The 26858-nt window shown below is 47.5% G+C and overlaps 2 protein-coding genes across 3 annotated transcripts in view; one reads left to right on the top strand and one right to left on the bottom strand.

Moving 5' to 3' along the window:
- Positions 1 to 14893: 14893 nt before the first annotated feature.
- Positions 14894 to 16131, bottom strand: LOC108550949 (uncharacterized). Its single transcript, XM_017904900.1, has 2 exons — positions 16061 to 16131; positions 14894 to 15738 (listed from the first exon to the last, which is right to left on the bottom strand). Exons 1-2 carry the CDS (start codon positions 16083 to 16085, stop codon positions 14894 to 14896), a joined length of 870 nt encoding a protein of 289 aa, XP_017760389.1. The 5' UTR covers positions 16086 to 16131.
- A 2655-nt stretch (positions 16132 to 18786) lies between these two features.
- bif (protein phosphatase 1-binding protein bifocal) overlaps positions 18787 to 26858 on the top strand; it is a 31972-nt gene continuing 23900 nt past the window's right edge. For both annotated transcript variants that reach the window (XM_017905015.1, XM_017905023.1), the window contains exon 1: positions 18787 to 21857. In XM_017905015.1, the coding sequence (XP_017760504.1) occupies positions 18942 to 21857 (2916 nt within the window). In that variant the 5' untranslated portion in view covers positions 18787 to 18941. The remainder of the gene's footprint in view (positions 21858 to 26858) is intronic.

Here is a 26858-nt window from a genome sequence, read left to right as displayed (position 1 = left end):
TCCAAACCTAATGGATCCCAATCGAGAACAGAATCTCACCGACTGGAGAGGAAGTCTCGGACCCAAAAGCGTCCTCGCGAGCAGAAAATTCCGAAAGGGAACGCGCAGTCGAGTCACGCGTGCCCCATCTGCGCTCTAATTCGATTTTAACCGACGAAGAACGGAACTTCCCCGATTCGAGACGAAATTTCGGATCTTTCGGATCTGGAAGTGTCCTCATGCGCGAAAAATTCCGGAAGGGAACGTATAGTCGAATCTTGCGTGCCCCGCCTGTGCTGTGATCCACTTTTGTTCCATCGAGAACCTAAACTTTACTCAAACCTAACCTAAATCTAATCGAAACTAATCGGAATCGGACTTCATCGACTCGAGACAAAATCTCGGATTCAAAAGCGTCCTAGAAAGCAAAAAATTCCGGAAGGGAACGTATACTGGAGTCTCGAGTGCCCCATCTATGTTTCGATCTGCTTTTGGCCTATCGAAAATCTAAATTTGACTCAAACCTAACCTAAATCCGATCGAAACCACTGGGAAACGAGACTTCACCGACTCGAGACGAAATCTCGTGTCATAGTAAAATTCAATAGTGAAGTAAACTCTACATTCCAGCGGCGTGTTGGTCTGGTGTCTCCAGTCTTCTGAAGACGACTTTTGACCTGCGTGGCCCTAAACAGGTCAGTTCTAACCATTCGCCCGTTCAATAAAGGGCTATACAGTTTTTCCACAGTTTTCCACTGACTACTATTCCTTTGCGTTATAACCCCTTTAACATCTAGGGCCCAAAAGCATACTCGCGAATAGAAAATTCCGCAACGGACCACGCGGTCTCGTAACGCCCCCCGATCCGCTTTCGATCGAGATCGAAACTCACCGGACTCGAAACGAAATTAGACGGAAGCGTCTGCTCCGCGTGGAAAAATGTGCAACGAGATTCGATCAATTAAGAGTTAACGAAGAAAGAAGAAACTCGACCGTGTTTCTCCTCGCCTGCGCAGGGAGAGCGAGGAAGCTAAAGCATAGAGAGAGACAGAGAGAGAAATCCGCTTTCTGCAATTAATCGCATCAAGGACGACTTTCCCAGGCCCGCGGAGACGTCGAGGGAAAATTCATCGAATCGAGTCGAGCCGGAGAGGCACAATGGCCGGTTGATCTCCTTAATTGAAACGCTTTAATTAGAGCTTCTCTTCGTTTCGAAGAGAGAACGAAAAGATGGGCCCCGGGGGGAGGTGAAGGAAAAGCGGGGGCGTCGCGTCACCAGCGACTCGACGCTTCTTTTTCGCGACCCGAGGAAAAGAAAGTGCGTTCCCAGGCGTCGCGCAACAGATTCCGTAATGACTCGAATTCCCGCGTTCGTTAAAGGCTTCATTTTCATCGCGGTGAACCACGCCGAGCACGCACCGACCACCGCCATTTTAATTTCACCGATTTTTCAAACGCAGCTAAGTACAGAATGCTAGTCTCGGATTTGTCCTCGGGTAATTGCGGAATTTTTCCTCGAGAAATGTCTGGACATCGATTGCGACAACCACTGTTCTAGCTTCAACGATTTTTCAAAGGCAAGAGGAAAATGCTACTCGGTCTACGATTTGTCCTCGCATAATCGCGGAATTTTTCCTCGAGAAATGTTCAAACGTCGATTGCGTCAACGATGCAATTGTTCTATCCACGCGTTTGTTTCCTCTTTCTGATTTTTATTATTATTATTATTATTATTTTTTCTTTCTCTTCTTGTTACTATGTTTAAACAAATCAATTATTAAATCGCTACTAACACTTTGCACTCGAGAGGGGCCTCCCAGTCGCCATTTAATCAGATTTTAAAGACGGATGTTAATTAATACATCGAATTTATAATTACCCAAAAATGCGTAGAATGTCAAAGTAAAAATTGGATACGACTATTACTATTACTAGTATTATTATTACTATTACTATTACTGACTACGTCTTAAATTGCATACGATTTCTTATTTATCAGTTTAAAAATATCGTCGACCTTATGGCAGAAAGTCTTCGAATTACTATTTTCCTGTAATAGAAAAATCGTCGAGTGCAAAGGGTTAATGACTGCCACGATGGTCACTGGTGATAGACTCCAGTTTGATTTTTGAAAATTTAAACAAGGTATGTACAGTAGATTGGGAACATTGCGAATTGAAAATGAAAAGTGCGTTGCTTTTCCTTCTTCTTTTGTCATATTGTTTAACACTAGAACTACCGATCTGTAACGAGTAAATAAATATGCTATATAAACACGTTATCGATGATAATTGAAGCAGTATAATGAAAATGAAAGAGCATACGTAATTATGATCACAGTCGAATAAAAATATCTTAGCAAGAGAAGATGTAAGAAGTTGAAAACGTGTCATTTTGTTGATTCCTTTGGTAAATCTTTGGTAAATCAAATGAACGATTCGTTGCATCTTAAGAGTAATAAAAATATTACTGTATCCTATGCACGCCATATTGTAAGTGTTAGATAAACGAAAGAGTCGTCGAAAAATAAAATTGAAGAAACCACACTCTCTCTCTCTCTCTGTCTCTAGCTCTGACTGAGATAGAAAATGCAAAATTACAGGGTTCGGGAAATAATTTGTATTCGAGATTATATTCGATATCGTATTCGAGCGAATCGAAACTCCTTCCGGTTCGGTCTACCGATCCGCCGATCGGGCCGCTCCGTATTCTTATCCGACATTTTTCCCGCTTTCTATTCCCTTTTTCGGGGAGAGCCCCACTTTCGGATCGGTCGCGATAACCGACCTCTTTCGTATGCGAACACCCAGCCGCGATACTGTTATTGTTCCTAAACGATCGTTCGACGAGGAATTCGATCTTTTCACCGGGGAAAGACATCCGCAAGGACGCGAGAGGAACGCGACAGCGTTCAAACATAAAGAATATCATCGAGAGAAAAGTTTTTCTCCGGATTTTCCCTCCGAATTTTCAAAAATGATTGGAGGAAAGGACGAAGATAGAGCAGATTCGAAATAACGTGAAGCTGCGGGGAAAAAAGCTTTCACGAGGATGCGAGCGAAACGTGACACACTGATCAAATACAGATGCCAGGGGAGAATCGCGGGACCAGTCGTCTCGGAAAATTCGAGGGAAAATTCAAGGGAAAACCGTGGATCAAGTTGGAGCCAATTCGAAACGATAAAAATCTACGCTGGAGAAAAGCTTCGACGAGGACGCGAGTGAAATATTATACCGTGCAAATATAAGTGTTATGGGGAGAAGCGCGTGACCAGTCATCCCGGAAAATTTGAGGAAAATTCAAAGAAAAACCGTGGACGAAGTTAGAAGTGATCTGCAACGATGAAAATCTGCGCTGGCGAAAAGCTTCGACGAGGACGCGAGTGAAATATTATACCGTCCAAACACAAGTGTCATGGGGAGAAGCGCGTGACCAGTCATCTCGGAAAATTCGAAAGAAAATTCGAAGCTGCATCCTAAACGAATGTTTGACATTGAACTGATGCACGAGGAATTCGATTTTTCCTTTGAAGAAAAGCTTCGACTTGGATGCGAACGAAATAACACACCGTCCAAACACCAGTGCCATCGGAGAAACGCGTGACCAATCATCTCGGAAAATTCGAGGGAAAATTCAAGGGAAAACCGTGGACGAAGTTGGAACCAATTCGAAACGATAAAAATCTGCGCTGGAAAAAAGCTTCGACGAGGACGCGGGTGAAATATTATACCGTGCAAACACAAGTGTCATGGGGAGAAGCGCGTGACCAGTCATCTCGGAAAATTCGAAAGAAAATTCGAAGCTCCATCCTAAACGAATGTTTGGCATTGAACTGATGCACGAGGAATTCGATTTTTCCTTTGAAGAAAAGCTTCGACTTGGATGCGAACGAAATAACACACCGTCCAAACACCAGTGCCATCGGAGAAACGCGTGACCAATCATCTCGGAAAATTCGAGGGAAAATTCAAGGGAAAACCGTGGACGAAGTTGGAACCAATTCGAAACGATAAAAATCTGCGCTGGAAAAAAGCTTCGACGAGGACGCGGGTGAAATATTATACCGTGCAAACACAAGTGTCATGGGGAGAAGCGCGTGACCAGTCATCTCGGAAAATTCGAAAGAAAATTCGAAGCTCCATCCTAAACGAATGTTTGGCATTGAACTGATGCACGAGGAATTCGATTTTTCCTTTGAAGAAAAGCTTCGACTTGGATGCGAACGAAATAACACACCGTCCAAACACCAGTGCCATCGGAGAAACGCGTGACCAATCATCTCGGAAAATTCGAGGGAAAATTCAAGGGAAAACCGTGGACGAAGTTGGAACCAATTCGAAACGATAAAAATCTGCGCTGGAAAAAAGCTTCGACGAGGACGCGGGTGAAATATTATACCGTGCAAACACAAGTGTCATGGGGAGAAGCGCGTGACCAGTCATCTCGGAAAATTCGAAAGAAAATTCGAAGCTCCATCCTAAACGAATGTTTGGCATTGAACTGATGCACGAGGAATTCGATTTTTCCTTTGAAGAAAAGCTTCGACTTGGATGCGAACGAAATAACACACCGTCCAAACACCAGTGCCATCGGAGAAACGCGTGACCAATCATCTCGGAAAATTCGAGGGAAAATTCAAGGGAAAACCGTGGACGAAGTTGGAACCAATTCGAAACGATAAAAATCTGCGCTGGAAAAAAGCTTCGACGAGGACGCGGGTGAAATATTATACCGTGCAAACACAAGTGTCATGGGGAGAAGCGCGTGACCAGTCATCTCGGAAAATTCGAAAGAAAATTCGAAGCTCCATCCTAAACGAATGTTTGGCATTGAACTGATGCACGAGGAATTCGATTTTTCCTTTGAAGAAAAGCTTCGACTTGGATGCGAACGAAATAACACACCGTCCAAACACCAGTGCCATCGGAGAAACGCGTGACCAACCATCTCGGAAAATTCGAAGGAAATTCAAAGAAAAACCGTGGACGAAGCTGGAGCCGATCCGAAACGATAAAAATCTGCGCTGGAGGAAAGCTTGCACGAAGACACGATCGAAATACCACACCGTCCAAACACATGTGCCATCCGGAGAAACGCGTGACCAGTCGCCTCGGAAAATTCGAGGGAAAATTCAAGGGAAAACCGTGGACGAAGTTGGAACCAATTCGAAACGATAAAAATCTGCGCTGGAAAAAAGCTTCGACGAGGACGCGAGTGAAATATTATACCGTCCAAACACAAGTGTCATGGAGAGAAGCGCGTGACCAAACATCTCGGAAAATTTAAAGAAAATTCAAAGAAAAACTGTGAACGAAGCTGGAGCCGATCCGAAACGATAAAAATCTGCGCTGGAGGAAAGCTTGCACGAAGACACGATCGAAATACCACACCGTCCAAACACAAGTGCCATCCGGAGAAACGCGTGACCAGTCGCCTCGGAAAATTCGAGGAAAAATTCGAAGAAAACCCGTGGCCGAAGTTAGAGCTGATCCGAAACGATAAAAATCTGCGCTGGAGAAGAACTTCGACGAGGATACGAACGAAATACCACACTGTCCAAACACAAGTGCCATCAGGAGAAACGCGTGACCAATCGTCTCGGAAAATTCGAGGAAAAATTCAAAGAAAAACCGTGGACGAAGCTGAAACCAATCCAGACCAGTAAAAATCTGCGCCAGAGTAGAGCTTCCACAAGAACACGAGCAAAACGTCCAAGCCCAAATGCCATCGGGAGAGCCGCGTCGTCATCGAAAATTCGCAGGAAAAGCTGGAACTAGCAGAAGCTATGGCCACGAGATGACAGTTTCCAAATTAGCATTTCAATTTGTCCGCGCAGGTGTTCCTCGGCCGACGATCGTTGGTCGTCGAGCACCTGACATTTTCGATGCAAAGCCTGCGCCCGATACACGGCGTAACATTTACATAGCCGTTCGTGCGATCGTGGCCTATCTTATCTGCCCTCGAGCCGATAAGAGAACGTTGCTTTCCGGGTCGAAGGTGCAAATCGATCACGGAAAACGCGTTACCGAATCCTATTCCATCGCTTTTCTCTATCTACCGCTTCACTCGGTCCCAAAAATGACACGAGATCACGAATAACAATTTCCAGGACAATTTCTCCGCGACGAATCCTTACCAGAAGTGCGTACCCTAACGAATTACGCGTACCAGAGTAATTAGCTCGCGATCGTGACCCGGCTACCCGTTAATTTATCAATGGACCGTGATGGCGCATGGCCGGCGGTTAATCCCGTGATTAAACAGGGCTCGCGGTCGAGCCAACGGGACATTCTTCCCCAACCATCGCATTAATCATTCCTCGGTACCCGGATATTTTTTCTCTCCCTTTTCCCCGCTTTCGCCAGCGCGAGGACGGGCAGCGTGAGCGCGATGGAAACGCGGGGACCAGGATAGCTCGTTCCAGGAAATTTCGCCAGAGCAATGCCTGCCAGCCGGGGCTGGGGAAAAAGTGTGCCGAGAGATGCTACGGGACGATGCAAATATCAATGCCAACCGCTACCACCTACGGACATTCTTAGCAAACGAGGTGTCTTATTCGCGGAGAGCGATAGACGCTGCAACCGACCACCAACCGGAGCTTCAATGGCTCAACCACTGAACCTACCGTGGTCGAAATGATCGTTCTTTTAACTCTTTGCACTCGAGAGGTGCCCTACAGTCGCCATTTGATAAAATTTCCAAGCTCGATATTAACCCTTTGCGCTCGAGAGGCGCCCTACAGTCGCCATTTGATAAAATTTCCAAGCTCGATATTCATGAATATGTCAAATTTCAGATAATGCAACGGTGTGCGAGATATCGACATCAAATAATTCTACGTGTTAATTATCATACGATTTCTTATTCACTGCTAAGAAAAATATCGCCAGCTTTGTAACAGAAAATCTTTGAACTCCTATCCTTCTTTGGCCAAAAAATCGTCGAGTGCAAAGGGTTAATTAATATATCAAATTTAAAATAATGCAACAGTGTGCAAGGTATCGAATTAAATAATTCTACGCGTTAATTAGTATACGATTTCTTATTTACTACTCAACAAATATTATCAGCTTTACAGCAGAAAATTTTTCAACTCGTACCCTTCTTTAGCCAAAAAATCGACGAGCGCGAAGGGTTAAACCCTTGGGCTCGAAGATTTCTTCGTTGCGAAGATGCAATTCGAAGCTCTTAGATTTTTATAAGCTCACTGATACTCTTTATGGTAAAATTAAAAAAAGAAAATCGTGAATTTGCGTGAGAAACGAACGAATAGAATAATTTTATTTCGATGTTCTTGATATAATTATCATCATCCATTATTTAAGTTATAGCATTAAAACAAACGGTGACTGAGAGTCACCTCTCGAGTGCAAAGGGTTAACTTCGTAACTCTCGATCTTTCAAAGTCTCTCGATCGATTTTTGAAGATTCTGCTTTTTCATTCGCAGATCGTTTAACTATGGTAGCCTTGGTGAGAATTAGCTGCACTACTTGCAACGCGTTAACCCTTTGACTTCGGTACATTCTCAAAGAGAATCATCAATACAGACGGCGCGATATTTGACAATTGATAGAACAATATTGAAACAATTGCCGATATTCAATTGCTACGTTATATTTCAAGTGGAATCAATTGGTAAAATAGCAAAAGTGATAGAGTAAGAAAAATGTAAGGAGTTTGTATTTAAGACTTTCGTATATATTGATAAATTTGTGAGGACGTATATATAGTCTTTCGTAGTGAAAGGGTTAAATTAACCCTTTGCACTCGAGAGGCGACTCTCGGTCACCATTTAATCAGATTCTAAAGATCGTTATTAAATTAATATTTCAAATTTAAAAGTGGACGATGCGTGGAATATCGAGGTAAAGTAATTCTACGTCTTACAATTAATTTGCACTTCTTATTTACCGTTTTGAAAATATCGTCGACTTCGTGGCAGAAAGTCTTCGAATTACTATTTCTCTGTAACGAAAAAGTCGTCGAGTGCAAAGGGTTAAGTTAGGTTAAGCTATCGATGTATCATAATTGTGCTTTGTATTAGTATTGAATAGTTCGTCGAGATTTTTTGAATAATTTATATAAATAATATATAATATAATATAATGGCAATATTTAAATAATTTAAATCTCGACTTGTTCGTATTACAGAAATGAAAATCGAGAATTTGTGGAACACTATCAGGTTACGATTCACGAGAATCGTTATCACTCTGGCTATCGGAATAATTCAGCAATATGACCGATTCATGGTATTCAACGATATCACTATCATTCGCTATCTCCATGGGTATCTGTAGTTTCGTCACTGTTATTATCGCAATCTGATAAACAGACGGTGTATAAATTCCCGCTTCCAACCGCCATTTTGATACCAAAATTGATAAAGTGTTTGATACAGTGCGATAAAATTTAACCTAACTGAAAGACCAATTGTGAGTAAAAAGGATAATACCAAGACGGTGGATGAGGTTCGACTACTTTCATCTCCGCTAATCATCTGCTCTGAATATCTCAAGTTCTGCGCAGTCGAACAAGACACCGATGACACAGTAAACACGCGTTGGCAGTAAAAGTCACGCATACGTGACTCCCACAGCCAAAGCGTTGAAACGACTTTCTTTCGGCGAGGATTCGAGCATCTACGAATTTCGTTTACGCTTGTTTCAACGCTAATTCTAGAGCTCAGTATTCCTCCAAAGGATTCGAGGATCTACGAATTTCGTTTGGGAAAATTTCGATGCTAATTCTAGAGCTCGGTATTCCTCTAGAGGATTCGAGGATTTACGAATTTCGTTTGGGAAAATTTCAATGCTAATTCTAGAGCTCGGTATTCCTCCAGAGGATTCGAAGATCAACCAACTACGTTTAGGAATGTTTCAATGCTAATTCTAGAGCTCAGTATTCCTACAAAGGATTTAAGGATCTACGAATTTCGTTTGGGAAAATTTCAATGCTAATTCTAGAGCTCAGTTTTCCTTCAGAGGATTCGAGGTTACACGAATTTCGTTTATGCTTGCTTCGACGCTAATTCTAGGGCTCGGTATTCCTCCAGAGGATTCGAAGATCAACGAATTTCGTTTAGAAAAGTTTCGATGCTAATTCTAGAGCTCGATATTCCTTTAGAGGATTCGAAGATCAACAAATTTTGTTTAGGTTTGTTTCAACGCTAATTCTAGAACTCAGTTTTTCTTCAGAGGGTTCGAGAATCAATGAATTTCGTTTACGAGTGTTTCAATGCTAATTCTAGAGCTCGATATTCCTTAGGAGGATTCGAGGATCAACGAATTTCGTTTGGAAAAGTTTCAATGCTAATTCTAGAGTTTGATCTTCTTCTAGAGGATTCGACGATCAACGAATTTTGTTTAGAAAAATTTCAACGCTAATTCTAGAGCTTGGTATTCCTTCAGAAGATTCGAAGATCAACGAATTTCGTTAATGTCTGTTTTAACGCTAATTCTAGAGCTCGGCTTTGCTCCAGAGGATTCGAGAATCAACCAATTTCGTTTAGAAGTGTTTCAATGCTAATTCTAGAGCTCGATATTCCTTCGGAAGATTCGAGGATCAACGAATTTCGTTTAGAAAAGTTTCATTGCTAATTCTAACGTTCAATCTTCCTCTAGAAGATTCGACGATCAACGAATTTCGTTTAGGAAAGTTTCAATGCTAATTCTAGCGTTCAATCTTCCTCTAGAGGATTCGACGATCAATGAATTTCGTTTACGTCTGTTTTAACGCTAATTCTAGAGCTCGGCTTTGCTCCAGAGGATTCGAGGATCAATGAATTTCGTTTACGTCTGTTTCAACGCTAATTCTAGCGTTCAATCTTCCTCTAGAGGATTCGAGGATCAATGAATTTCGTTTATGTCTGTTTTAACGCTAATTCTAGAGCTCGGCTTTCCTCCAGAGGATTCGATGATCAATGAATTTCGTTTACGTCTGTTTCAACGCTAATTCTAGAGCTCGGCTTTCCTTCAGAGGATTCGAGGATCAATGAATTTCGTTTACGTCTGTTTCAATGCTAATTCTAGAGTTCGATCTTCTTCTAGACGATTCGACGATCAACGAATTTCGTTTAGGAAAGTTTCAATGCTAATTCTAGCGTTCCATCTTCCTCTAGAGGATTCGACGATCAATGAATTTCGTTTACGTCTGTTTTAACGCTAATTCTAGAGCTCGGCTTTCCTCCAGAGGATTCGAGGATCAATGAATTTCGTTTACATCTGTTTCAACGCTAATTCTAGAGCCCGGTCTTCTTCTAGGGGATTGAAGGATCAATAAATTTCGTTTACGTCTGTTTCAACGCTAATTCTATAGCCCGGTCTTCTTCTAGGGGATTCGAGGATCAACGATTTTCCTTTAGGAAAATTATACCCCTATTTCTAGACCCCGGTCTTCCTCCAGTGGGCCCAAGTAACGCGCCTCGTTAAGTTCCGAGACGACGAGCTTTTATATTTCAGAGTACTCCAGGGTACTCCGATATCGTTAACCCTTTTCGCAGCTTGTAAAACCTAACTACAAGTAAATTTCAATCTTACCTTAACGCGCGCTGTGTGGTCTTCATTTCTGGCTATTTCTCCGCTAATTCTTCCAAGCTGACCTCAACGTCGATCCATCGATCCGCCGCGGGGTCCAGTCACGCGGCAACACCGATCGCAAGGAGAATAATTCGAAATACACAAAGCCCGGACACGCACACGCGAAACGAACACTGACTCTCGGTTTGCTCTCGACCTTTACAATCTCGCCCCGATCACACTTCACCGTGCTATTCTTCCAGTCGAGTTACACGCCGGCCAATCTCGATCCGATTCACCCGATCGCTAACGGTCCCCGTCACACGAACAAGCAGCGCTACCAACGAAGCCCGCGGACTTCACCGGATTTCTACGAATTTCCTGCGATTTCTTCGACTCGAGCAATGGCGGGCCTTCCGGCCGATCCGCGATGCGCCCTGTTGCTCACCGAATTATCCAGACCGGTGCAAAGACGAGTCAAACGCCGCAGCATACGGTGAACGCTCGGTAAGAGGCACGAATTAGATTAGTGGGACTCGCAACCGAGACACTTGGAGGTTAGGTCGACTCCGGAGAGAGGCACATAACCTCTCTTTCACCAACCTGGTAATCCCGCGGCTGTGGCGTGCGCGACCAGTGATTCCTCGAGACCCTCGAAACACTCCGCTCTCCGGTGCATTTTATTTTCCCAAGCTGCACCTCGGCGACCTCCGGGACGCTCCAATAACCATCGACATGATCGGCGTGCTTTCACGCGAGCTTCTCTGTGCCCGCACGTGTCGTCGATATCCCCGATCTTCTCTATCTTCCGCACTGGCCTTCCTCGATCCTCGCTATCCAGGAATTTATCTCTACAGCAAACCTCGCGTACCCTAACGCGAGCATCGCGTTTCTCCTCTTCCTCCTCCTTCTCCTCCTCCTTCTTCTTCTTTTCCTACTCTTCTCTCTCTTTTTCTTCGCACTTTGCCTGGTTCACGCGACGCTTTCGATCCCCGGTTCCGCGGAAACGACGATGACGAAGCCGGCGTGGCGATCGCGACACCGGTCACTCTCCTTTGACAGGATCTAGCGAATTTCGATTAAAGTCGGCGTTTGGCAGGGAAGCGTGCCACTTAACGAATGACCGATGACGACGCCGCGTCCTTCCGACCAGCAGGGACTGGTTCACGCGATAAACACGCAGCGCGTCGCGTTCACGTAGCAGTCGGCTGGCGCGGTAGTGCTCGAGGAGACGCGGACGGGAAAACGAGTGCCGGGCAGGAGGGTATAGCGGACATCGGGTTTGGAAAGCCAAAAAACTCGGAATCACACGGCAGGTGCAAAAGGTGCCGGTTTAAAGGAGTAGCGAGCAACCTCTCCTCTCTTCGCCAGGTCCCGGCCGAGAGGTCCACCGTACGAGGACTGGTTTCACGAGACTCCCCGTGCTCGACCGGCCAGACTACTTCGGCCAGGATAGAGGGAGAGGGAGATACACAGAAAGAGCGTGTTCGGAGGAGAGACGGGAGGCGGCGAGAGGCGCGGAGCGTGTAGAGAGCGGACCCGTGGAGTGTGGGTCCCGTTCTTCGGAGAGAGGCTTACTCCAACGAGCGCGAGGAAGTACTGTTACTTAGACGGAGCCTTCGGGGCTCGCAACGTGCTGCAAAACGCGATGCAAAGAGCCGTGGACGCGGTGCATACGACCCCAGCGGCCATCTGCCGCTGAAAAATCTTACAACCAGCTCCGACCTTTCCCGATTCGCTTTTTCGCCACCAGGCGACTCGTATTGTCTCCTTCCACGACTAGTCGGTCACGGCGTTGGGTCCAGACCGTACGATTATCTTTGTCTGCTTCCACGTTCCTCCGTCCACTCGTCCGCGTACTTGCTCCGTTTTCGAGTGATCGAAACTGTGACGATTGTCGCGTGTGGTCGAGGCGATATCTCGAAACTGGGTGTTTTTAGAGCACGGGTCACCGATTACGTACGATCGAGTTTCCGATTTTCCAAATTCGTGGCAGCGATTTACGAGCGGAACGTTCACGGGTCACGCGAAGCGGATACCACAATCGCTGGGATGCACATTGCGCATGATATATCGCGAAGAACGTGTACGCGTGCGTGGACACGCACCGACGAATCGCGTGTCCTCCTTCGCCCTCTGTTTACTCGCGTGCACGAGAAATCTCGCCGAGACGAAGATCGATCGTGGAGGTAGCTTTTGCACCGGAAGCCTGCACCTTACGACTAAAATTCATGTCGAACTCGATCCGACGTTTCCCGATTCTTTTCCTTTTTATTTTTTCCCCGTGGAAATCGAAGACGAATTACCAAAGATGTGCTCACCGCTCGGTAGTCGCGGCTCGACTGCGCGACTGGCCGCCTCCGCGCTATTACCCGCCGTACTCACGCCCGTAGCAAGCCTAACCGGCGCCCTTCCGTGTACTACTACCCGTGGTGCACCTATTGCCACGTACCTGCACGTGTTCGCGTATAACTCTCACGCTCGTGTGTCTGTGTATCATATGCGCCGCGTACGTGTCGTAAATGCGTACGAATACCCGCGCGGCCGGGTGTAACCGGTTTCGCCGATTTTTTCCCGAAAAGCATTCGCGACGGTTTGTAAAATTGTTTGCCCTTTGTCGTTTCTCGGTATTCCCGTAAACCGACGCGAACCGTGCTTCCATACTTTTCCTCTTCTCTCGAAGAAATCGCCATTACGCGCGAGCATCGATCGAATATATCGAAAGGCGAAATTTTTCGTGTCGTCGAGAATCGAATTTATCGAGGCAGAAAAATCGTGCGTAGGGCGTGGAGAATGCTGGACGAGTCTGCAGGGAAAAGTTAGCTGTTTGAGCCGTGCTGCGTAACAGGAATGAATTTTTCGACATTCCAAACGTATAATCGTCATGCACTGGATAACGTAAGGTGACACCAAGGCAGTCCACTACGGAATCGAGATGCATACGTGCCCGACTTCACCGTGATCGAGCTCCGTCAAACACGAACCTCTTTTGTCTGCCGTCCCTGGCAACGCGAATGTCGTTCGTAAGAAAATGACGTTCTCTAACGACTTCCACGCAAATTGTAAAAAACAGGCATCGAACTTCGTTTCACTTTCCACGAGATTCTTTTTTCTCGCCGCGTTTCGATTAATCGAATCACGAATCGAATGACTTCGTACCGGGAATGTTAATTACGTTGAATTATACGATTCACCGAGTCGATTGAATCCCAACCTAACTTTCCCTACCTTTGTCGCGGGCCTTTGTTGCTTTTAGGTTAACGAGCGTCGTTCTGCGTTTCGTAAATGATACACTTCTTTCTTGCTCCGTTAAAAATAGCGCACTGCCCATTTTTCTTTCTTTTATTTATTTCAAATATAACTCACAACGCGTCGAGTCACAAAACAATTTCATCTCTATTATATTACTATTATGTTTCCGTTGAGAGCTCGAATAATTTATGATCCACATCTGCATGCAACAGCCATAAATAAAACGAGAGTGCAGAGGAAAAAAGACATGATCTGTGTTAATCCGATAAGATAGAATAATGAAATTGCATTTAAGCGCTATAAATCTCTGTCGAGCCCTACGCGTTGCATGATCCTTTGAAGGTGCAATATCAATGCGACGAAGCCTAGGGAGGCAATCTTTTGAATCGCCGCTTAATAAATTGAGTCATTAGGAACACGAGGCAGCATACATAGCGAAAGTAATCTTTAACGTTGAACAGGAACGACCATGCTGTAACTTTTAACAATAAAACCACCGACGTGTCTTTGCGCTGTGTAACATGATGTACGGTTATATGTATAGCATAATATACATATACTTCTTCTATAAACTTCGCTCTACGGGGATTCTACAAACAGAAATATATTTAAACATTTCATACAGGATTATAACTTGTAAGTCAGTGCGTTAGTACCTCGATCCATTATCCTTGGCAAACAATTCACGTTCGTTCAACTGATCACTAGCTTTGTCCGTAAACACGTCATAGAACAACCCGTGTAAGACGCGAGCAACCATTTTGACAGTCGAAAACACAGAACTCGCGTACATCGATTGCCCGGCGAATCGCAGCGACGGAACTGGTAAGATGGAAGGTGCTACCATCTGAAGGTCGCTTCGCGCAACTAGTAAATGTCGATCTGCTAGACGCGATTCGCGTACATAAACGAGAGTGTAGTGGAAAACGCGTATTTATAATTAAATCGTAATAACTTTCGCAAGATCGTTTATATTATTTCGTCCATATCTATCCGTACAAACGAGAATACCTTATCTAAACGGTTGATGAAAAATTATAAACAATAACACGAATTGTATTAAACTGAAGTTTGAAAACACCCATTCGTAGTTTAACTTTTTCGCAATAATTCATCACGTTCGATGTCTCGGAATGTGCTTTACTACATGTTTAAGTGTAAATGTTGAGCAGCAGCGATAATTTGACGTTTCTGTAACTCTATCTTTTCCTCCTTTAATTTTAAAAGTCTCTTTTGAATTTCCAACTCGCTTTGCCGCATTGCCATCTTTTCTTTGTGCCTCTTCTCTCTGTTTTTCTCCGCGATCGCGAAATGTTTCGCCATTTCATCGAGGAATTTTTCGAACAGCGTGGTTAAGGTTCCTTTCTGATCCAGCGTGTCGCTCTTGTTTGCGGAAGAGTTGGACGCCGGCGCCGCGAGAGGGTCCTCCTGTTGCTGATTGACAACGGTAATATTCGTTTGCTCCTCGTTTATGGGTTTCGGTAAAATGAACATGTACCGTGCAGAGCCAGGAGGCGGTGGAAAGTCGCTTTCCTCCAGGTACATGTGTTTCTTCTTTTCCTTGAAAATTTCGTCCAACGCTCTTTTGTGCTCCCATTGTCCGTAATGCCTCATTCTACCGGGCTTTTTCAGTCGTTCTCGAAACACCAGATTTTTGTACTTTCTTTCCAGGACACGCCATTTATTCTCGCATTTCTGAGGACTAAAGTAAAACCCGTGCTTTTGCATCTCGAGAGAGATCATCTCGAACATCTCGCGTAAACTTCGAATCTGAGTAGACTGTCCTACCATCGAATGATATTTCTTATACTGGCTAATAAGACACGCGGTAGCCTTGCTGGTCCATAAATTTAAAGCACCGACATCAGCACTAGAGGGAATTGCGTTGTTACTTTCGAAACCGGGAAAACCATTTTCGTGTTCCTCTTCGACATACGCCTGTAGCGTTGGTTCCACCTTGATTTCCATTTGCGCATCGAGGTTTTCCCCTTTTCAAGAATATATTTACATGTCAAAGCAAATAAAATATATCATGGGTAAACGTGAAAGGATTGCAGAGTAGGGAGAGGGATTATTTCGATCGATATATTTATTAATAAGGGAAAATAATTTCAAACTATGCGAAAAGAGGAACAAGGACATTTAAATTTCCCGCGTAAAATAGGACTGACTAGGCGCTCAAAGCGTGTCTATGCCAGTACGTCTTTCGAAATGTAAACACGAGCGCCGGACATTCGAAGCAGCGTGGAATTCACAATGAACACGAGGCAATAATAAGACATAACCTTGTTTGAAAACTACTTTTCTTACCTTTCTGCTCTGTAATATCGGCCATATTAACACGCTCTCGTAACGTAACCTCCGTTCCAATCTCTGAGAGAAGTCCGACACGAGTGCCAATCTCGGTCGTGGCACGGTCTTGCAGGGGGCCGAAAAACCAATGAAAACTAGTTCCAAACCGGTTTCATACTGGAACTGGTTCCGTACGCGTCGAGAACTGGCGGCCATATTACCTTGTACCTCGTAAACGTTAAAGGTACGTTAGGATCTCCAGCCAATGGAATCGAGTACATCGTACGAGTTTCGAACATATTCAAATACGAATAAAGACGAATAATTTATGGAATTACGTGTTCCGAACTTGTCGAAATTTCCAATTTCGAGATAAAAGTGGTCTCATCTAAAGTGAAAAAAATGATAATTAACGATATTTTATCGTGAAACGAGGTGAAAAATACTTCCACGTTTCCGTTGCCATTTGGCAACACCTTCTTTACGGAATGATTAACAATACCGCGTATCGTAGCATGATTTATGCGAATATCGAGGATAGAGAACCGTTGCACAACTGTCGAACTACTTAGAACGTAAAAACTGCGCGGAAAAAAGTTTACAACGAAGTTTCGCATGAAAAATATTATTAAAGCTGGATTCCAGATTTGCTGATAACGAATTTATTACGTCGCTTATTAAATCATGCTAAGCAGTTGCATAAATTGCGTGCGTTCCATTTAACGATCTGTAGGCATTTCTATCATTCGACGAAACTTACGTTACTTGCCGAGTTCTCCGCATTGTTAAAGTGCCTAGAACACTGAGTTTTCTCCTTCACTTTCCATAATACGCGTTACGTTTTATAATTCATAATTAGTTTAAATTTCTCATACAATTAAGACCTATACGTGCATACATCGAAATACCCGTGCATGTTCGTAAACTCATAACCACGATTACGATGTTAGCATACGAAATGTACGAAAACTTACGTATTCCTGCAAAATTGAACCTTTCACCGTTTTTATCTCAATTATGTGAAATATTTTCTCTATTCGACGTAATACAATTTAAACTCGACACCTATAGCATGGAATCATCGGCATAGAATTCTGCTTAAGCATATAAAGCTGATACATTTTCCCGTCGACCAATGATTCGGAAAAAATTTTTATCAGCTTGGTCGATCGATAAACGATTTATCGTAATAACGCGATCGATTATTTCCGCAACGAAGACGTTTCCACAAAAAGCTGAAACTAATCGGACGTACAGATAAGTACACATGTTTAAAGAGACTTTGTTCTCTAATATTTTTTTTCAGTCAGCTTCGACGTTGCCATGAATCTTCGCACGCTCTGATAGCAGCACCGACACCGGAAGTGAACTATTTCGTGAACCAGCCAGGGCTATATAATCCCGTACGTATAAAACACCAGTCTACGATGTAACGAGATAATAACACCTACACAGGAGTTTCGCGTAAAGCGTGCAACGAACAAACATTCCGAGCGGGACTCAGTCGTCACGGAACACGGGAAAACGAGCCGAGTGCTCGGGATTCCACGTTTTAGGTCATCGTTCGTTCCGATTCTCAGATCCGTCCTGTTTTTCTCCTACTGGTTATTATCGTACACCGGATGCGCTTCCCCCTCGTTTCAAACGTGCGCGACACATGTTACATTTTTCGCTAGCTTCGTCTAACGATAAAGAATGCAAGGGCGCGAAATATAAATATAATCGAATTCGTTCGATTATCGTTCGATTATCGTTGGAAATATCGTACCGATTCGCTAAAAGCGAATAAATTCGATACGCCACGTTTCCAGAATAAAGAATAATAAAAATGCAATAACACCCCGAAACATCCCTTTGCCGCTTCGTATTTCCCGCTCTTGGGAGTCTGGATTCGAATGGCGACGCGCCCTCGTAACCCTCGTACGCGTGATTGCGATGGCGGTGCGCGATATTCGATGGCAACGGCATTTGCTCGGTCGAAAGCATAACGTCAGGGTGGCGGAGCGAGCGGTAGCAAAGGAAAACGGGGCTAGCAAAGGAGGGTGAAAGAGAGGAGAGATTCGGATGGGTTCTGTCGCGCTGCGAGAGGGGGCTGCTGCATTGGAGACGGGAGAGAGAGGCGATATCTGGACAGGGGCAGGAGTGGAGTGCGTGCGAACGAGCGAGGACGGCTGTGCTCGCCTTTCGTCGGCGTTTCGTATGGGTGCGTGAGTGCGTGCGTGAGTGCGTCCTCACGGGCAAGTACTTTCGATTTCCAGCGATTGGCGAGCCTTCGCCGGGTACGACGCTGCACCAGGAAGCAGACACGATAGTTACCATGGAGTGAAATAGTACGTGCACGGTACGTCGAGTCGTTGCTGCACATTCCTCTCTCGGTTCTGTGTGCGTGTGTGCGTGCGTGCGTGTGTATGTGTGCGAATGCTCGTGCGTTTCTCCACGACAGGTGCCTTCGATTTTTTCCGATTATCCTCCGCCGAGCTGGACTGCAGGCCTCAGGACCGTATACGCGAAGAAATCAAATCGAGTCGCGCGGAGACAACCTCTTTTTCCGTTAACCGCCACGACGACGAGTATTCCACCGAAACACCATCGCTCGAGAGTAACGAGAAAGAACGATAGAAATAATCGCCGGAGAAACGGAACGTGTCTTCTGTCAACCTCGTGCTCGTGTGACGGTGCATATGCGACGAAGACGTGGATTTTGCAGCGAATCGTGGCAGCTGCTCGTACCTGTGATCGCTGGAAGAATTCGTACGAGCACGATGAACACGGAGAGTCGCGCCTGAAAGAAAAAGGATTCATTTTGACAGAGCGCGAATCGGAACGAGCCGTGGGGGGACTGTGGTGTGTCGCGTAGACTCGGGCGCGCGCTTGCGAACGCGCCCATCGCGCGTCCAACATGGCTACCACCAGCAACACGACGACAAGCGCCGGCGAAACGAGTGGCAGTAACGTGCCGCAGTGGAAAAGAGACTTGATTCAGCGTCGTAGGCAACAGAACAAAGTTCTCGCGAGTAACGGAGCCAGTGTGAAGCTATGTTCGGCGGTAATCGGTTCGTCGGCTACGACAACGGGCGGGACAACGGAATTGCTCGATCCGACCGGTGGTATTCAAGAACAGTGCATAACCGGTAATGTGTCATCGAGAACGCGGACGGCAAGCAGCGGAGAGGACAGTGCGAACATGGTGAATAGCTCGAGTGCTAACGGTGGTAGTGGTGGAAGCGCCATAGCTGGTGTCGTTGTATCTTCCTCGCCGTTTTTCTCGAGAGGACCGGCGTGTGGCGCCATCGTCAGCAGCGGAACGACCGCCGCCACCGACGTTGGCTCGACAGTCGCGTGCAACATGCGTCTCGAGGTGGATCTCTCGTTCTGCTCCGACTCGGAGGATGTTGCCAACGATATGCTGAGCAAGTCTTCCACGGACATAGAACGAAAATCGGAACACGGTGACAACTTGGAGATGGAGGAGTCGAAGCAGGAGGGGAAAGGAACGGATTTATTGGGAAACTGCGAAGAGCATCGAGGCTGTCGAACGAACAAAGTGGAAAGGGACCTTCTGGCGGATTTATCGAAAACGAAAAGCGGCAAAATGGAGACGGAAATGGCGAGGAATCGTGCGACGAGTGACGACGGAGAAAGCGATAGTTCGGAGGAGCTGCAGTACGGGCCGGGAATAGTGAATAAACTGAAGAGCAAGTACCTTAACCTCACTCTTAAGGAGATGAACAAGAGTCGCGTCTCGGTGCAACGTTTCAGACGCGCGGCGAGCCTGGAGGATCTGCTGGACTGTGACGACGAACCTGGTGAGAAAAGCGCGAGGAAATACACGAAAAGGACGACGACCGGCGCTGCTGCGAAAACAGACAGGTACAGAAACGCTTGCCGCGGTAACGAATCGATGAAACGAGCTCGCAGCGTGGAGACTCTGATGAGGTACAACGGCACGGACGAAGTCGGCAGTACTCATGGCGTATCGGGCCGCGTGACCAGCAACGGTTTGAAACAGGAACCGATCAACGATCACATTATCCTGATCGATCGGACGACGGTGAAAATAGAGAGCCGTCTGGGCGAGTTGGACAGGCCGAAGGCGGTGAACAAGCCGAAGAGGATCAAACCGTTGCTGGCGGAGACGGAAAGGCCACCGCCGGATCTAGTCAAGACCACGATGAGGATCTTCGAGGGGTCGGCGAAGAAGCTGAAACCAAAAGGCGAGGTGGCTGCGAAAGTGGCCACGTTCAAAACCATCAACGACACGTTCAAGGCCCAGGCGCAGAAGAAGGTAGGGCCCAAACCACCGATCCAACCTAAACCGTTTGTGAACGGCAATTCCAGGGCACCCGGTTCCCCGAAGAAAATCGTGCTGCCGCAGAAACCGACGGCCGAGCTGATCGAGACGCAAGATGAGTATCACATAGACGGAGTGATCACGGATCCCATAGTGCAGTCGGTGTCGTCGGTGGTCAGCAAGTTCCAGCAAATCGAGAAGTCGCATTCCCCGTCCCCGTCGCCCGAGCCATCCTTCAAATTGAAATTCTCGCCCGCGCCCAGTCCCGAGCCTCAATTAAGTAAATTAAAATCCTCTCTGGAGATCAGCGTCAAGTCACCGCCCGTAACGCCCGTTCTTTCCCCCAGAATTTCCTCGCCCAGGTTGCAGAGCCCTTCGTCCCCGATGAAGGACACGCTCAGGCAGAGTTCGCCGCGCGTGCACAGCCCTCCGTCACCGATGAAGGATCTGCCGAGGCAAAATTCCAGCCCCGTCCACAAGCCACCGCCGAGTCCCAGCAGGGAGCTGCTTAGACAAATGTCCATGCCCGAACCTGGCAAGCTGCTGTCACGGCCGCAGCCCGTCGAAGAGAACGCCAACATCGTCAGCGTGGAACATCCGAGACAACAGCAACCTTCCGAGAGGATACACAGTCCCACGGAACGAGAGAAACCCGAGGAGAACAAGTTACCGTCGCCCGCGGAGAATCACAGCGACGATGAGCTCACGGAGGACGTCGACGGGCCAAGGACCATCTCGAAGACCGCGTTGGAGAACATCGCGAGGACCGGTGTCACGATGCAGTTCAGTTTTAGCGATAAACCCATCAGCAACAAGAGTTACTTGCCCGGATTCAAGCAGAACGGCCAGAAGCCCATGGACGAGCATCAAGCGGATATTCGAACGGAAACAAAGTCGTCGTCGTCGTCGTCGCCGTTGTTGTTAGAATCTCGAGGCAAGTCGTTTTTGTCCGGTGGTTCCACGAACGCCGTAACGGATCAAGACACGGTCTCTAGGCTGCAGGAGAGGCTAGAACCGGATAAGTGCGACAGAAAGATCGAAGACAGCAAAGAGGACATAGACACCAAAGTAAACGTGGAAAACAAACCGATCGGTGCTATCTGTAGCCTGGGTCTGATCAAGTCTTCGACCAACACCTCCTATCCCCAGGGGAACGAGTCGAAGACCATAAGATGCCAAAAAACCGAGTCCCCGCCGCAAAAACAGATAGGGATAATAAGACCGCTGGTGTCTACCAAGACGCAGCATCCTCAGCAGAATCTGAGCAATCGAGAGCTGGAGAAGAATCTGATCAATCGAGTGAAGAGCATAGAACAGCCCACCAAGGTGGTGGTCAGCTTGAAGAGCGCCGACGAGATTCAGCCGGCTAAAAAGGCCAACACGGGGGGTACCGGTCTATGGGAGACGAAGCCGTGGAATCAGCAGAACAACACCATGGTGTTCAATTTCAGTAACCGGAAGGACGTGCCCGATTATATCGAGAACGACGGACTCATCATTAAAAAGAAACGGGAGAAGCCGAAGGTGAGTCATCAGTAATTCCTAATCTCGTTCGGTCTCTTATCGCGTCGTCGTTTCCCGAATTGCGTCGGTATCCCGAGCTATCGAGAGGGTGCGGTCGCTACAACGTTTCCAGTTATTCGACAGGTATTAACCTCGCCAGGTATCTCCAGGTATCTCCAGGCACCTGTCCAACGATCCACGCCCGAAAGTTCATCGATCCGGACAAATCGACTCGAGGCAAAGTTCACGAGAGACATGTCTTCCGGCGGGTGATCGCGATCGGAGACAGCGGGAAATCGAACGATTCGTGATCGGACTGCGGGAAGGTTTACTATCGGTACGAGTCGATAGTACCCTGTCACGGACCACTTTCTTTTCGTACGTGTGCATATCGTAATCGAAGGCATTTCACTTTCTTTAATATGACTGGGGCTCTAACAAAAGCGTCGCTGGCGTAGAGCCGTACGTGCTCTCGCGCCGCGGCACACGCAGAATTTCAAGTGACGTCTGAGCATTCGTGGCACGCGGTCACATTTAACCAGCCCGAACACGACATTTATTTGTTTTCCATTCCAGCGTCGGGTAGAAGGATGTCGCGCGTTCAACTCGTCGTAAACTTGTCTCGCAGCTGATGCCTCGCCGACCGAAACGGTAACGCGACCCCCTCTGACAAATACGCGCTTCTGTTCCATGGCAATACGACACCTGACTCTCTCTGTCTCTCTCTCTCTCTATCTCTCTCTCTCCCGTTTATATTTCTCACCTGGAGCTTTGAACTTTTGAACAGCGTAGCCTGTCAGCCCGTTAGGCCGGCGCTAGAAGTCTATTACCATGGGTGAAACCGGGTGAAACCGAGCATAGCCGATGTTCCATTGAAAACGCAGAAAATTAAGATCACGATCGGCAAATCGAAGGCGTACTTTCTCGTATTAGATAACCCGGAAGTCCGATCGTCCAGTCGAATACGAAGTGCCTCGTAGTTTCCCCGGGTCCACGGTAATTTTCCAAACGATCGTGAGGCACACCAACCCAACGCTGCTCCCGTCGTTGCCTGATCTCTTATCTCGCGATAACGCTCGCGCGACCTTTCCGCGAAATTCGCGTCGAGGCTGGATTTAATTCGGTGTTAACGGGATTTCGGCGAATCGGTGTCCCGATATAAAGCAGGACCGTTTAACGAACCGGAAACTGGAGCGTGCATCGAGATCGCGTAATCCTCGGCGGACTGCACGAAACAGGAATAATACCGAAACGCGTTGGAACGTTTACCATCGAACGGCGCTCCTCGTGACACTTTTGCATCTTCCATTCGACGGAATCACGCGGCGTCGTCCTTGGATCGGCTGGAAAGGCCTCCTGGAATGGTGAAGAAGGCGCGTGCTTTCGCGTACCGCGTGCATACGCGGTGTCTTATTCTCTGAAAATAGCCAGGCTATTTCCACAGACCGGCTCTAAGTGGCTTTCCTCGGGGATTAGGACCGAATTTCCAATGCCGGCGACATGGAAATTCGTGACGCGCGTCCGAGCGAGGCTTTAAACGCGGCGTATAGGCGTTCAGGAAGCCCCTGCTTGTCCCCGAAACAATTAGATTAGTCTAAGGACAAAACGGGCGATGAAATCACCCGGTTAACACCTACGCGATCCTCTTTGCGTGTTCGCGTGTTGTCTCGCGCGTAAAGCCGCTGTCGCAGCTCCGCGGGGACCGTTTTGCTCGCAGCGCCGTGCGTGCAAAGGTGTACGATTACGCGTGTACATGTTTATCTTCGAGGAGTCTGACCTCGGACAGAGGTAAAATTTCGCGTGACGCGCGTAATTCGATTGATGACACGTCTTTGGCATCGCGTTGCTTGTCTCGCGACAACGCGCCGGTTGCGCGGCGTGGCGAGCTCGCTATCAACTGTCTGCCAACCACTACATCCTTCTCTCGTCGGTAATTAATCGGAGATTAAGCAGGCTTTGGATTGCGCGATAACGGGGTTGCATAGGCACACGGGCCTGTCCGGGATCGGGTTGCGAAACCGAACGGACACCGGTAAATGGCGTTAATCGATCGAAAGTTCGCTCGGTTCTTGCATCCCTGGCCTGACAAAAAGTAGCCTTCCACACAGAGCGGTGGAAGGATATACGCGGAGGAGACTGGAGCTCGAGATAGCCGCGATAGCATCGCGAGCAACACTCGGTCGCGTTAATTAACCTTCGACGACCTCGTAATAATTACGCAACCCCGAGCGTTGCACCTAGGCGTTACGCGTGTATTCGCCATTGCGCGATCCAGTTGATCATCGCGGGCTTTGATAATCGGTCTAATTAATCGACGAAAATATCCGGCGTAGACGTGGGTCCGCGCTCGTAACGAGGTAAAAGGCTCCCTTCACCGTGTGATGCGCCAGTAGCGGAATTAGGTCGTGGAACGATTCTCTGTTCGGAAGAGTCTCTTCTTCTTTCTCGAACCTCGCTGCATGTTCGAAGAGGAGGAAATCCGACCAGCCGACGAATATTCGTCGCGCTTGATCGAGGCTCGGGCCAGGAAACAGCTCGGACGCGGCGCCAATGGCTGGCCCGCGGGGCCTCCTCCGCGTCGTTCCTCTTCCTCGCTCGTTCGCCAGCCAGTGTGCAAAGCGAGGCAACGCTTAGATTAAAAGTCAAAAGCAAGCCGGATCGGATATAATGGAAAGAGGAAAAAAAGGAGGAAAATGAAACAGAATTCCTGCGAGTACCCTCGTGGAATTCCACGAGGTAGCGGACTGAAACGACTCGCGTTTCGTAATGCAGCCGGAAAGAAATTAATTGCAGAACAGAGCGTTACCAACTTGGTATTACGTCGACCGAAAGTACACACGTGCTTTTATTTTATACGAGACTGGATCGTCACGCTGTTTCAGGTAAATAACGTCGATAAGCCCCTCGCCGGTTCCAGCAACAACGATCAGAGGCAAAGATAAGCAACGTTGTTTCCATGTTGCTCGTACGCTCGAGCACCTGTTTAGATACCCCATTCGTAAATTCGTTGCTGGCCTCGTCCGCGATACACGCAGGCTCCTCGCTGTTTCCCGTAACGGTAAAATCTTTCACAATCTTCCGAAAGTTTATCCCCGGTGAAAGCAGAAATTACGTGGCATCTCTCCCGTCTTAATTGTGCCGCGGCAGAAGCAACAGCGGCAGCGATAGCGGAAATAAAGAATTCCGCGTTGCCGCTGTGTCCGAGTTTCAATGGCGCGGTACTCGGCTGGAAAGTGGCACTGGCCGGAATGATAATCGTGGAAAAACTCGTGGATGTTAACCGATAAGGCAGACCCGTTTCCTCGCTCGTTCGCACCAGTTTCCCTCCACTGTTATTACGCTCGTTACTCCGTCGCGATGCGCCACCGATATCTCCGTTCTGTCACCGTAAACGCGCGATTAGCGCGCGTTCGTCGCGGCTGTGCAAGGACGTAAGAACCGGAAGGGAAGCATGGCCTATGATTACGCGCTATTACACAACCATTAAATGCGTTCCTTCGCTTTCCGTGTTATTACTGTTATCACGAATGCGCTCCGCGGTAAATGCTCGGCCGCCTGACGTAACGCCGCGCGCGTAACAGTCGGAAAGGAAAATCGGCCTCGTCGAAACGTGCAACGACCGTGCCTTTCCTATCTTTCTCCTTAAAGGAAAAAGAAAAGAAAAAAGAAAAAGAAACGAAGGAGGCCTTTGAAGCGTCCCAGTTCGACTGCAGGTTAGTCGTACGCATTCCACGGGCTGCAAACAGAACCGAAACGGTGTCCCCGGGTTTAACGGAAGCTCACGGTCGGAGTAGCCTGTTTCGTGTCCCATTGTACACCGATGTACGTTCCTCGCCGCGTGTATACCTCGAGCAACGTATACAACGTGCACGACTATCGAGGATAAACACGCGACGAGCGTTATCCTCTTACAAACAGGCGCTCCTCGGAAGGGTAACTCGCAGCTTGTTTGGGGTTCCTGGATGAGTCAGACGGTTATTCATCGATCGGTAATTAAACACAGGCGAGCAAGCCGATATGGAGTAACTATCGCGGATGCGTCACGCGAACGTTGTCTTCGAGGAGGAACGTGTCCGATTGTACACTTTTCCCCGGTTATCCTGCCGGATAAGAGAACGGCCTGGGCGTTGGAAAGGAAGCGATACCGGCCGGATCGCAAGAGGCTTCGGGATTTTGCAAGGCGCGCGTGCCCTCAGCTGAGATCGCGGGAGAGAAAGGAAACGCGCGTATCGTTGGAAGAACCACCGTTCGCTCGTTTCGTCGGCAGGTTTACCGTATTGCATGTACGGTAATCGAGTTTACGCCTGCAGAAGGTATCCTTGACCTTCTTTCTTTCGATAACTATTACCGTAGTCCGCAATCCGCATCGCGTGGCCAAGACCGCGTTGTTTTTCGCCTTTCCCAGTTCCGCCATTCGACGATCCTCGCGAGCTCGATGGTATTTTCCTGCGTTTATTTTTCGCCTACTTGGCTGACAGCTGGCCAGCTGTCGACTGTAAACACGCGGAAATGTTATCGCGGCCGGGGGAACGTCTTGGTCGATAATCGCGAGTCGTGATCGATAATTCAACGAGCCATCCTCGACGAAGATCGCGCGCGCGGCTATCTCGATGATACGATAGAGATGTTTCTTTGGAACGGGAGAAAGGAACGAATTCGCAGTTCCTCTCGATTGGCTCGCGGTCACGGGAGGTCGTGGTTGCCCGGAGAAATTGCCGGGTAGAAGTTAGATAGCCGATCAGCCGGCTGAGAAACGGCAGCGACGCGGCTTCGCGGCTGGTGACATTCCATAAGACGCTATGGGAATTCTCGTATATGGTCGTCCTAGAGGGACGCGACGTACCGCTTCGCGAGATAGAGGCTGGCCGGATCCGTTATCGCGTTTCAGGCTCGCTCCTTAAGCCGGCCTTCTAAGGAACACTGCGCTCTAACGATCGTGTCGCAACCGAATCAACCGCTACGATTTTTGGTATGTAGGCCACGCGACAATAGCTCCTCGTTTCTTCGCGTTACCCGCTCTTC

Source organism: Eufriesea mexicana, unplaced genomic scaffold (assembly GCF_001483705.2).
Source record: "Eufriesea mexicana isolate 0111107269 unplaced genomic scaffold, ASM148370v2 scaffold4744748345, whole genome shotgun sequence".
In the NCBI taxonomy this organism is placed as follows: domain Eukaryota; kingdom Metazoa; phylum Arthropoda; class Insecta; order Hymenoptera; family Apidae; genus Eufriesea; species Eufriesea mexicana.
Note: the sequence above shows the minus strand (reverse complement) of the source record. Positions and strands in the feature narration are given on the sequence as shown.

Coding starts and splice junctions, on each gene's coding strand:
- LOC108550949 (XM_017904900.1), bottom strand. CDS start 16,085: ATGGCCGATATTACAGAGCAGAAAG. Junction 15,739..16,060: donor CGATATTACAGAGCAGAAAG/GTAAGAAAAGTA, acceptor ATTCTTGAAAAG/GGGAAAACCTCGATGCGCAA.